General features: G+C 45.4%; 1 protein-coding gene across 7 annotated transcripts in view; it reads left to right on the plus strand.

Annotated features, from left to right (window-relative positions):
- Nucleotides 1–13,560, plus strand: part of SPTBN1 (spectrin beta, non-erythrocytic 1) — a 115,832-nt gene that overhangs the window by 45,460 nt on the left and 56,812 nt on the right. The window contains exon 1 of one of the 7 annotated variants that reach the window (XM_064415521.1): nt 1,772–2,133. The exons of the other annotated variants lie outside the window; for them this stretch is intronic. Within the exon in view, the coding sequence (XP_064271591.1) occupies nt 2,025–2,133 (109 nt within the window). The 5' untranslated portion in view covers nt 1,772–2,024. Of the gene's footprint in view, nt 1–1,771; nt 2,134–13,560 lie in introns of those variants that run through there. 7 annotated transcript variants of the gene reach the window in all.

Here is a 13,560-nt window from a genome sequence, read left to right on the forward strand (position 1 = left end):
TCCCTTTTACTGTCAAACCTGTCTGGGGCAGCTCAGGAGTCCTTTGTGACCAGGTGGGGTAGTGCTGAAGGGGTTGAAGGCCAGCTTTCAGAAATGCTTTAGGCTCTGCTGGAGGTGTGCTGTAGTACAGGAGTCTTGTCTAAATACAGCTATACTGAAATAAAGGGATGCACTGAAATAGCCCAGTAAAAGCCTTTCTCTATCAATGTAAGTAACTCTGGACTAGAGCTATGGTGGTGCTTTAAGTAAAACAGTATAGTTGAAAGCCATAAATATTTTAAATGCATTTATGACCTCAGGAGCAGCATGCTAGACATTTTCAACAGTCCATGTGTTTTTGGAAACCCCAGCTTCAGCTGAGAGGTGTCGACTTCCATCACTTCTCCCTGAACTGGCAGTGTTCACGGTTGGACTTCGTGCACATTTGTTCCCTGGTGTGCTGGTAATGGCTGGTTGAATTTCCACCTTGCACCAAGCAGGACCTTGGGCTGCAGTGAGTAAGGGAGTGGGCTGAGCTTCTCCCACAGAAATTGTCCTCACAGAAATTACTATATGACTTAAACCTTGTGAAATGACGGTATCAAAACAAAGGCAACATTTTGAAATGTTTAATGAAGGGATGGAGTGGGAGGAGGAGAGAACATGGATTCCAGTGGAAAGGAATTTGGAAATGCAAAAAGAAAAGAGAAAACATTTGTGTGAACATTATCAGCAGTTTTAAAAATGAACAGGCAAATGTTATACTGAGACTATGAATGTGGAATTGACCTTTTAATTTCACTTACAACTAAGTGAAGGCTGGGAGCTCATGTCCCTGAGGGAAAACTGACATCCTGTATCTAATACCATCTGCAGGAACTGACTTCCAGGGCCAAGCCCAGCTGCTGCTGCTGCTGTGCACGTTTGTATTTCGGCAGGGTATTGAAGTGCCAGTCAGAGCTCGGCGAGGCATCCTTATTTACTTTAGAGCCCTCCCCTTCAGCGCACAGCCCATTAATCTTGCAGTAATACCCAGCACACTGATAACTGGGCAAGGAGCCACATGCACAGGGCATGTCAAAATCCTCAATATCGTCAAGTAACATAAACCGAAGTGACAGGAATTGCCTGTTTAAAGAACCTTTCGACAAAGCTTTCGTTTGTTCCCGGTGTGCTGGAGCGTACATCTCCCCGCGTCCCCTCCTCGGCTGGTGCTAAATAGTGAATGAGCGCTTCTGTGTGCGTGTGGTGCTTCTGCAAGCCGACAGCCCCGCAGATAAATAAAGAAAAGTGCTCTCCTTTTCAAGTGATAGTAATCTGAGACTTTTCCGTTACATGAGGCTCCTAACAAAAGGTTGTAATTCCAGCTGCTTCTCTCGGGAAGGTACCACCGTGCGCGGCGGCGGTGCCGGCAGCGCGGGGCCGGGACCCCGCGGGCAGCCGCTCCCGGGCGCGGCGGAAGGACTCGCTGGGGCGTTGCATGAGCCGGGCCGCTCTTCCCCTGCTCCGCCGCCCCTTCGCCCTTGGTACAGCCTTCCTTTCCTGCACCGTGCCGTATGGTAATCGAGTGACATCAGCCTGCGCCCGGGCGGCTGCTGTTTATATTACAAACCAGCAGAAAGGTCTGAGGTGTGCGCGGCTCCTGGGAGCGCCGGCCAGGGCGGCAGCGCGTGGCTCCATGCTGCCTTTACTTCGGCCTGAATCGCACGCTTGCTTTTATTTCACTTGGTTTCGTCAGAGCCAGACGAGCATTTGAACCAGATTCAAGCACTTGAGAGCTGCCTGTTGTGGAACTGGGGGGAAAAAACCCAAAAAAACCACCCTCCTGGTGCTTTACGTTTGAATCCATTACAGAGAGCTTACCGCCAAGCCACACTGCTGGATTTTGAACCGAAGCTGTTATTTACTTAGGGCTCAGGGGGGAGCGTTTTCGCTAGGGACTGACGCCAAACTACTGGAGGAAGCTGGGATTTACCTGGATGTGTGGTAAAGAAACTTGTGGTTCCTTTATGCTGCAGTTCATCGTATCCCTGCGCTACCTGTAAATGGAATTACAAAAATCAACCAGTATGCCCGGGCCGTTGTCCCCAGGATATGCAGCTCAGGTGCCGTATAACTATAACCAGTTAGAAGGACGATTCAAGCAGTTACAAGGTAAGCCTGTGCGGGTTTTTTGGAGGTGTTGTCGTGCTATGATCCTTGTAAACATGTTAGTCGGGGCTTATTCTCTTTGCACCAAGGTGTTAGTGAGAGAGGAAAAAAGTGGTGCTGTGGGAAAAAGCTCTGAGTTCTTTTAAGGGATACTGCGTGGCTTTTCCCACTCGGAAGGTGGCCTGAACCTTACACGGGGTCCAGCCTCTGAGCCACTCAACCTTGCAATGAGGACTAAGGCAGACCACGTCTCTTAGAACAATAAGGGGGAGAGTGAGGAAGCAATCTTCTATTTATTTTACCCTTAAATAAAGTACAGTTAAAACTGGCCATCACTCATAAATCCTAGCTGTGTTTGGGTGCAGTTTGCAGTGCAAGGGCCCTTTCCAACCCCTGTGTACCTCCTGCAAAGGCGGGTGGCTTCACTTCTTCAAATGAAGAAGTTGCATAATTCCCTAACGAATTAGTTTGCTCACTCTATAGATATCTGAGAAAGCACTCGTGTACTTTAACATTCCCAGTGTTCTTTGCTTTTAGACAGGGAGAATGTTCTTTAATATTTTCCCCTTAAACTCCCTGTCTGTGTGAGAACCAGAGGGGTTTTTGGGGGTGCCGTGTGCTCTCTGCAGGGAGGGTAGGCCTCGGCCCGGGCTGCAAACCCCCAGTGCAGGGGGGAGGATGGTGCCCAGCAGCTCCATGCCTCAGGCAGGGTAAAACAAGCTCTGCTGTTTCTCTGTGGAAGACACGACCCAATAATGAATGAACTCCGGGACTGCAGTTGCAAAATAAAAAAAAAAGAATTCTTCACTGAAACTAAACCTCCTCCTCTGGATCCATGTGACTCTGGAGATAGTCCCAGAGCAGCCTGAGTACAGTGAAGTGCTGCCCTTCTGTGCATGTTTCTCAATTTACTCTGGTCTGTGCTGCAAGTGTGGTCTGTGGTTCCTGTCAGAGAGGGGCAAGAGCCTGGTTAGTGCAAAGAATGTTCCTATTTGTTGGCTTAAGGAGGGAGGGAAAAAAAAAATCTTTCATTCATAGCATTTGGTTTATTTTGTAAACTGGCTCACAGCAACGGCTGCACACTGCATGTAGTGAGGCAAAATGACAGCATCCTAAACTCTGTGAACATGCAAATTCCTGGGACAAGGCATGGAAAATCCAGGCTCCAAACTTGCACACGAGGGAATTCGTTACAGGCTTTATCTTGGACATCTGTCAGATCTTAGGCTGTGGTACTTGTGCTGCAAAGAACTAAGTTTGTGGCATGAAGAAAAACCTGGCTCATGCCTCTTTCTTTGCTGGTTTAGTTAGCAGTCTAAAGAAGGCAGATTTTATCATTTTCAGGGTCACTGCTTCAGGAATCCATTATCTGTGTGTTTACATCACGCTGAAAGAGGAAAGCAGCCGCATTGTTGAAAGCACAGAAAGTGAGTTTTCCCTTCAGTGGAATGCACTGAGTTGACTTAAAAAGGTTAAAAAAGATGCAGTGCTCTCCTTAAAGTACTGCAATTTCCTCCAGCAGAAGAGATAAAGTGCAGTAAATTCTGTGCAGTTTTGCAGCAGACCATCCTGTGGCTGTTTACTCACATCACAGGCTTGAAAAGGAGTGCTGCGAGTGATCTTGTTCAGGGTGGAGCATAGGTGCAGGCAATGTTGTAAATTATGCACCAGATAGTCCATGAAATGCTAAATAACCATACAAAATATCGTGTGTGTGTGATGGAAAGGGAGTGGCTTAACTCTGCTGACACAGAAGAGGTCTTTCCTCGGATTAGTGGCTCTTTGCTGGAAGAATGTCCACAAAGCCATTGTTTTGGAGTTGTAAGATTTTCAGGGCATTCTTGCTGGAAGGTTCTGGTGGAAACGGGGAGTGTTCTGTGGCACTAGGCAAGGCTCAAGCCCAGTGTAAGTGAGCTGAATATATGTAATTTTTTTTAAATTACAGATTTATCACCCGTTTTACCTCTTTCACAATGGAGGTGTACAAACAAGTAGGAGCAGATGCATTTCAAATAATCACATACTCCTTGATAATTGTTTCACCCCTCCTACTCTGGGTAGGAGAGCTCTCTGCACCAGCATCGGCACCACACAGATTACTCTAACTTCTGCTCATGTCCTTCACACACTGAATTTACCCCTCTTTTCTACACAGTTCTTGCAGTTACTAGCTTTGCGCTAGATCATAGCAAGGTACTGTTTAGATCTAGTGAATGTTGAGTTTTCCTCAAAAAAAGCATTTGGAAGTATATTGTTTTGTCTAAAATAACACAGAGCAAGTGCTCAGGCCTTGCACAAAGAGAAGTCTGAACCAGTAATGAGTAGAAGACAACTCTCTGATCTCTTTCCTAAGACAGACAACACATGAGGAGAGGATAGACAGCTTCACATGAGGAGAGGAGCCAGCCTAATTCTGTCCCAAAATGCTATGGACAAAGCAAATTCACATCATACCTGATTCCCTGGGCACTCCTATGTTCCACCTCTTTTAAATGCCTTGAAGTGATGATTGTAAGGAAACTCTCTTCAACTTGATGATGGCTGTGGGGTGATTAAAGCAGATTTTCCAGCCCAGTCCCACTGGGGCGTGAAACCCAGTGCAGGTTGTGGGACTGCACTGAAGGGACCAGACAGGCTCCTTCTGCACCTGCAAAGGTCACCTGGCAGGGGATCCCAGCTCCCATTTGCCTTGATGGGCCAAAGAGAAGCAGGATGTGGCAGAAGCCATTGCTAGGAGTGAATCAAGACTCTCTTTTATCAAAAGAAGCCCTGAAGGCTAGTGTAGGATAATCCAGGAGTTTAGCATACCTGGTCCTTGTGCTCTTAGAATGTCGGCACAGGTGTGGGGAGAAAAATGCTTTAGCAAGTTGTGTTTCCTTTATTAAGTTTCAGTAGGTTCTTATTATGCTTAGTTCACCCGGTCCTGGAATGATAAGTGAGCGATACTATCAGTGGTTGCTATCATCTTAAACCTAGGCGTGGAGTTTTGGTTCTCATGGCCACTTGTGCAGTGGAAAGGGATCAGGTTGCGCGGCTGCAGTTGCTCGCTGCAAGTAAAGGCAGAACCCCAAAACTTGTTTGTGGGAAACACGTTGCCATGGAGCTTGTGCAGGTTCTGTCAGTGGAGAGTTTGTCCTGCTACACTGAGGAATGAAATGCAATTCAAACCAGATATGCTGTTGCTGTTATAAAATGAAGGCTGTCACCCATGCTATGGTAATGGGCAGGATTCTGTGGATCGGCTGGGCACGGGTGTAGGAGCTGGCTGGAAGAGGTTAACGCAAGTCAGGAATTTGGAAGGAGATCCCTGCAGCTGTATCACCTTGTGCACAGGGAAGCAGCTATCATCACTGCTCCAGGGGCTCTTTCCCAGCCGGTTAGCAGGACAGTGGTATTTATTAACATCTCTGGCATTCGGGAGCTGGATGACTCTATCAGCTCCTGCCCTGTCATTGGAAAGCTGGGTCTCAGCTCCGGGGCTGTGCCCGAGGTGTGAGATTTCCAGTGGTAATTACAAATGTGAAATCTTGGGGGGTGGGGGTCAGCTAGATCGGCACTCCTGATAAGTCCCAGAGGAAAGCCAGCTTTCAAAGGAGCTCTGCCGTGTGTCCTGCTGTGTGGGACATTTCAGGTTTGGGCATTTTTGTAATGCTGCCTGTCAGGCTGGACACTGGGCATTTTAGTGGGAGCCTGGTGTGTTTTGGTGCTCAGGCTGCATGAGAGAAACTGCCTTTATTCTGAACCGAGTTAGAAATGGTGTGTTTGAAAAACTGAACGCTGGAATAAGTAGTAGGAAAGGTGAGCTGCCTTTCTCATCTTTAAGATCAGTTCTAAACTCTGTTTCACGGGGATACAAAGCTGACTGTGGCTGCACAGCACTACCTGCACCAGGAAAGGCAATGCAACTGTATTTCAGGTGTTTGGGGCAAAGCCCCTCTCTCTGATAAAAGAGCCTTTCAGCAGAGGAGCTCCTTGGCTTGGAATCCTTTGATCTGCCATGACCCAAGGAGGTTTGGTATAAAAAGAGACACACCATTTCAGTTTTTTAGTGGTCACTGGTAATCTGCTTTATCATGTATGAATATATGTGTAGGTTGGTTCCCATCTATGCTGAAGGACAGCAGGAAGATTTTCTTAGTTTTCTGTTCTCAAGCAGGGCTTTCCCACAGCTTTTGCTGCAGGCAAATCTTCCCCCAAATCCCTGTCTATGCTCAAGGTTAAACAGGGAGCTCCTGCTGACAGAGCCGTTTGCAGGAGCTGCAGTGCTGTCCTGCACTAAGGCAGAGACACGCCCTTTGTGACACCAGGATCCTTGGAATTCCTCCCGTGGGTGCCCTTTGAGCAGCCAGTTTCAGCAGTCCCTTCCTGATTTACCTTGTGAAGGCTTTGAGTCTCCTGGGAGCAGTGACCTGCATAGCTCCAGGCGCTGATTACTGACCTGGGACACCCTACTTTGTCTACCAAATGGGTCACTGGCATTTCTTGTCATGGTAATTTCTGTTAAAGCTGAAATGCAGAGAGGCTGAATTTCATTCTGGATGAAATGTGTCTGGGTTATACGGATTTTTGGTTTACCCCCTCCCCCACTATGTTCTCAGATCCACCAAAGGTGGAAATTCCTGTTTGTGTGGCAAATTTTGCTTAATTTTCTGGTGTCTGCAGCACTCCAAAGCCTGAATGTGTCACAGCACACTCCAGTATTCCGGCACCTGAGCACAAGCTGCATGGTTGGAAGTCCTGTCAAATTTGCAAGGAGTTTTAAAGAGATCCCAAACTGACTTAAATGTGCACTCTGTGATAGCTGGGCCCTTATTCCTTCCAGTGCCAAGATCCCTGCAAACATATCCAAATCCTGACTCAGTTTTTGGGCAGAAATTTGCTTTTTCTGGTCATGGGTTTTGGTACTCGTGGAGCTAGAGAAGGCAAATTAAAGGAGCTAAGAGTAAGGTATTTCTGCTCATGTGGTCAGTGTTGATACAGGTCGAAAGTAAACATTTAAATTGAATTTGGCTTCTCGCTGAAATAACTGTGAACATTTACAACTCTGAGCTGTTGGCTCAGGTTTTTTATAGCCTGTTCTCTTCAATTTTCTTTGAGAGTATGTTTGTAACATTTGGTTTTTAAACTGTGTGTGTAGGAAACTTAAATTTAACAAAAATCAGAAATATCTAGGTGCTCTAGCCTAATTTTGTTTTAAAAAGAGCAGTTCTGGAGCACTTTTATGGCTCTGAAATGAAGTAAACAAAGCTTGTAAGCAGATATTTTCACATGGGACAGCGGGGTGTTCTGAATACCCTGCGGGAGATATGTAGCCAGAGTAAAATGATTTGTGTGGTGCTCAACTGGTGTAAATCTGCACAGCTCATGGATCTGGGAAGGCAGCACAGGAAGGCAGCACAGGAATCAGCCCCTGGGTGTTTCTGCATTCCATGTCTCCCAGAAGCTCCGTGTCACAGACCATCCCAGTGTTTCATGGGCATGTTGTAATCACCTGAGAGTACAGGCTCCTATCCCAGATATTTTTCCTATCCAAAAGCCCTATTCAAATGGATTGTGGGTTTTGCCATTAAGTTGTGTGGAAAGTGGGGCAATAAAACAAGCCTATGACAGAGATGAAAGTGGTGATAAAACAGCAGAACAATGGTTGTCTTCCATTCCTGAGCTCTTTCCCAATTTGAGTTTGTCATTTCCTCTTTTTCCTTAGTTTCTTTCATCTCTCTGTTTTCTGTGGGGCACATGCTTTGACTGTTAAAGCGGATGAGCTGCTATCTAAGCTTAGTAGAAATGGTGAAGAAAATCAAATTATGTGATTCACAAAATCTTCATTCTCTCTTCCCTCTACCCTCTAAACTCGTCTTCTGTGAGATCCCAGCACAGAGTGTGTGGTTTGGTAACTGCACCCCTTCTGCTCAGAGTCTGAATTTCATGAGTATTTTATTACTAACAGCTCTGAAGGTCTTTTTGTTCCTGTTTAAGTTGAATGGAGAAGTATTAAGTATCAGCTATTAAGTAGCAGGGTATGACAATGACATCTTTTCCTCAAGTGAAAATGAATTATCTTCATTGAATAGATGGGTTTGGGAAAACTCTTACACTAAATATTGAAAATTAGTCTCTGTTGACTTTTAAGGCTGTGGTAAAGGAGGTAGAATATCATAATAAGGTGTCTGAGAATCTGCTTTACTCTTCCCAGAAGAAATCAAATCTAAAATTCCATTTGGATGTTTGCATCTGGGCCTGGCAGGTAATGGCCTTTATCCCAGTGTGATTGTCCGAGTGAAGTGACACTTCATCAAAGATTAAAGTTGTTTAATAAGTATTAGTAAACAACTCCCCTCCCACTCAAAACGAGTCCTTTTAAAGTAAAGGGTCATTTGTGGAGAGAGTTAGAAGCTCTCTCCACAAACTGGAGATTGGATTACTCAGCGTTCCAGCAGCTCTGAAATTCAGTGCAACAGGAACGAGGTGGTGGCTGTTGTAGTGCAGAAGCAGAGGAGAACCTGATGGGCACAGGGGTGCTGCAGGGAGCAGGGCCTCACTCCCAGCTGTGCCTCGAACACGTCGTGTCCCTGTTGGGACCAGAGTCACTGTGAACCTCCTGTCCACACAGAGAGCCTCGTGCAATTAAGGAGAGCACGTGAACCCAAAATTGCTCACTGCTCCTGAAAATGCATCGAGCTGAGTCCTCACATTTCTGTCAGAGAAAGGCCCAGAGGGATGGGAAAGGCCCAGAGGGATGGGGAGCACTCATGCTTGTGACTTGTGATGTGGAGCCCGAGGTCGCGGTGGCTGGGAGAGCCCACGCTCACACAAAAGCCCTTGTGCACTTGCTGCTGGAGCGAGGGTATCCCGGGCTGAGAGCCTCCTTTGTTGGGAGAGCACTACTGTAGCCAAACTAATATTAACCAGGCTTGTAGCCCTGCTCAATGCCCCACTGTTCCCTAGAAAGGAGCTTACAGAGAAAGGCCCTTCAGTGTGCAGGAACAGCACAGCCCGGCAGACACGCAGGCAGCCACTGGGACATGGTCTGGGGGCCACGCTCCTGCCTTTTCAAAGGGCTTGTGAAAGAGCTGGCATTACCAAGTGGCCTTTTCAGGGGATAACTGGAAGTGCTGATAATTCTCTGTTCAGTCAAGTTTGGTTTGTTCATAAAAATGTAAGCTGGAACTTGAAAGGACAAGCCCAGTTACATATACGTGACAAAGTGACACTGGACAGGGTCAGTTTGCTCTTTGGTGGGAATCAGCAGCATGCACAATCCTGCACTGATTTTAGCTAAACTGTTTGGGGAGGAGGTCACAAATATGATTCTTATGTGTTATTTATATTAGCAAAAAAGAGCAGTGTCATCCCAAATGGCTTTGTACAGAAAGCATATATGGTGTCCTTGCAGAGACTTCAAACATCTCTGCCTACAATATTGCCAAAATGGCCGGGCCTGTGCTCCTTAGGATTGGTTTGGTTTTGAGATTAGTGGCTTTAAGTTCTCTTGCCTGTTTTAGTTCTGTTGGGACTGTTTTCAGGTTGAGGAGATGGAGAAATACTCGCCAAAGGGTCAGTGGAAAAAGTGCAGTGGCAAGGTACAAACATGATCTGTGTGACCACAGTACTCTAATCACAAGCCAAGGGTGACCTTATGCCTTCAAAGATTAAACAAAACAACATGTGGTTACAAAGAGATTTAAGAGTTTATCTGAACAGAATAAACGCTGGCTGCCCAGATTTTTCTTGGAATGACACCCCTGTGGTTTAATAAAGATACCTAAATTTCACTTAATGGCTTGGCAAACTGCAGAAAATCAGCCAATTTGCAGCACCCACTTCTCAGATAGTATAAACCAATGCAGCCCCATTAAAAGGAACTGCACAAACAGCACAGTGCTGAGGGATTTTGTCTCTCAAATCCACTCCTCTTCCCTTATTTTTTCTCAAATAACAGCTCCCCCTTGGTTTCAGCTTCTCCATGCTAATACCATATATTGGGTTCTTCCTTTTCCTTTCAAAAAGCTTCCAAAGTCCAGTTCTTAATGTTCATTTTGTCCAGGAAGTGTTTCCAGATTTTGGCAATATGATCTGATCATGATTTGATTCCAGGAAAAAGAGAAGTGAAAACCTGACCATCCCATCTGTAGTCAACGAACTGCAGTTTGCTTTGGGTAATAATTAATTCTACATCTACTTTAGTATCTTTCCACAGTTATTTGGAGGGAAGCTAGACCTTGATAGTGCAACGGCTGCTTTTCTCAGGGTGTGTTCCTCTGCCAGCTCAGATTGCCTGGCAATATAATGGGAGAGACTGCTGTGAAATCGCAGATGTGACTGTGCTGTGATTGCAGGCTGATATGAGTAAGAGCCATTACGGAATGGCACTTAGGGCAGGCTCTGAATAAATAGGGGAGGTGTCTGGAAACATCAAATATTGGTGGTGTTCTGAACTTCTGACCTTTCTGTTATCCTCGTCATGGGAAGTTCAATAATTTGGGTTATCTTTGAGTGCTGAGTGTCTCGTGTTCTCCCTCCCCCGTGTCTTTGTTCACCCTCAGGGGTGTAAGGTGAGTTTCATCCCCACAGCCTCCCCTGGGATCAGGAACAGAGTGTGCCACTTCTAGCTCAAGGAAGTCTCTTCAGAAAACTGGCAGTGCCTGCAGACTGTTCCCTTGGTGATGTCCTGGCCACTGTCACTTGTGCAGGTGCACTGATGATCTGTCAGCCTTTAACAGCAGATTAAGTGCTGGCTGTATCTGGACCTGTTGCTCTTAGCTGTGGCCTTATGAGAGGAACTCACAGGGAAGTTATGGAACATTTTTTCCATAGATCCCTGCTGCAGATGTACTACTAAATGCTTCTCTCTCTGCCTCTCCTCCAAAATAAATATGTCTGATGGGTTATATAATAAAATTCCCATGATATAAACCTTATTTACTGGAGCCTTTGCTTTTAACAGTTGACTTGCCCTGGTGTTTGCCAGCACACTGATGCTAATGATGCTCTGTGCCACTTGAAAGATGCTCCTGTGTCCTCAGCGCCTGGCGCCAGCCGTGTTCCAGCTAATTCCTCACTGCACATACTTTTTCCTAAATAAAAGCAGTCACAAGCTGTCCTGGAGAGCAGACAACACTTAAGGACACCTAATGTGTAAACCCTTTAACCATACAGCACGTCCTGGCAGTGCCATCCCCCTCAGGGATGGATTGGAGCTCTGCCCTGGCGCCAGCAGAGCTGCTCCCCACGCTGGGTATGGCAGGGCTGGGGCAAGCAGGGAATAAAACAGCAGCTGCAAGGGGACTTCCCCCTGTTTTTCCTGAATGAAATGACTGGGCAGGGTGGTGTGATCTCTGCAGTGCCCATTTCGGGGTGCTGGGTTTGTGGCTGTCCTTTCCCTGTCCTTCAGCCTCGTGAACGTGGCCCATGCTATGCAGTTCCTGGTAGGTTTCAGGTGTCCCTTTGTGAGCCACCTAATGCCAGAACATCTTTTTTTTTCTATGCTCCACAACTCAGCCCTCCCTTCTGCTTTAGCTCCTGTTGCCAAGTTTAGAAATATTTCCCTGGCATCAGGTGCAGGTCACCGTAGCCTTCACATTCAGGAGTGTATGCATGGGACTTTTCCTTTTGCATAAACATCTGAGTTGGGCTGAAATGTGTGAAATGTGTACAAATTTGGAGGCCTGAAAATCAGCGAGTTGTGACTGAGGCTTCAGGAACACACCAATGAGTGTGAGGTGCCACAGTGCATTCTCATGCCTGTGCACCCCTGTGTCTGTGTGATTTGGGGGTGTGTAAGATGGGTGCAAACACAAATAGTCTGTGCAAATCTGCACTACTTCTGTGCTTAACCAACACCTGAACTATGTTCTGATGACATTGCTGTTACACTAACAGACAACTGGGAGTGTTAATTAGATACTGAACTTCTAGAAGTTGCTTTTCCTTTATTAGTTGCCATTACCTCATAGTCTGTTTGGGGCTTTATTCTATTTTTTGGGTTTTTAAAGAAAACACCACATCCCTGATTTACATTTTGAGGGGGAAAAGCCCAGAATATGGAGACAATGTGCAACATGGCTGAGGAGGCATCAGTGGAAAGACTGTGATCAGGAGTCTTTGAGTGCTTTTATCATTTTCTCATTGTGCTAAAAATGAAAGAAAGTGAAGGCATATACTTGGGAGCTCTCCTGGACCCCTTCCACAGGAGCCACACCTTTGTCCCTATGCAGGGCTTTTCAATTGTTCAGTCAAGGCCTTGCATAATCAGTACAACTCACAAATCCACTTTTAAGACTCGAAAAACAAGAAACAAGTGATGTTTCTGGATGAAGATACACATTTAAGGTATTAAAAGTATAATTGTACCCTAATTTCTTCAAATTTGCATCACCTTTTAAATCTCAGAGAGGTTTTAGAGGGTTTCAAACAAAGGGTTTTTTTCTGGTACTGCTTTGAAAGTTATTACCTGGGCAGGAAATACTGTGCTGGAAAGGGATCTCTTTTCCCCACTCTTGCATAATTCCAAAGGCCAAAATGATTTTGCTTAAACATGCCACATTGTCCCACAAAAGCAGATCAGTAAATGACCTTTGGCTTGGAATCAAACAGGCAGGTAAGAAAATTTGGAGGTGAGGAACTAGAATGCATGTGCAACTTGTTTGTGCCTCAGAAGTCCCAATAAAGTAGGTGGCATGAAAAGAAAGATTTCTTATTATTGTTATTTCTTTACTTGCCACATGGATTTCTTAAAGAACTCCTTTACTATACAGAGTGAGTAGGTGGAATGTGTGTTCATGTTGAGATCATGGTTCAGTTTTCTGGAGCTTTTCTTAAGCAAGCAAACAGGTGAAGGTGCCAGTTCTGCCAATCTCAAAAGACACCAACTCCAGGACTTTCCTGGGAGCTCTGCATGATGGGTTTGCAGATTAGAGTCAGAGAAGATTAGGGATTTTTCCTCTAATGCTTCTTATTAGCAGTTTGTATCAAATCTCATTAAAATAAATGCATTTTTAAAACTCTCTTTTTAGAAATAATGGCATTTTGTATATATCAAGGTTCCTTCAGTTATACAAGTGATTTTTATTGTAACCTACAGTATTTTTGTTGCTGTTACTCATTCAGTTTCCACCTTGGGGATTTAGTTTGCTGAGTTATAGTCTGGCTTACCTGTGGCGCTGCTGCATTTATTCAGCATCCTGTCAGCACAGTGTAGTGCATCTGACTCCACAATATGGCACACAGTTAACAGTAGTAGATTATTGTGTGGCCATGGAAACTGCAGGAACTAAACACATTGTTCTGCAAGGCTATGAATCCAGCTCTTATTAATCCCTGATCAACACAGTGGTTATTTAAATACATGTTCTTCCATTTAAAATATTTCTGTGATAATGAAAATTATAATTTAGCAGCAATTAATTATAATGATAACATCTCTTAGCACAG

Source organism: Passer domesticus, chromosome 3 (genome assembly GCF_036417665.1).
Source record: "Passer domesticus isolate bPasDom1 chromosome 3, bPasDom1.hap1, whole genome shotgun sequence".
Classification (NCBI taxonomy): Eukaryota; Metazoa; Chordata; class Aves; order Passeriformes; family Passeridae; genus Passer; species Passer domesticus.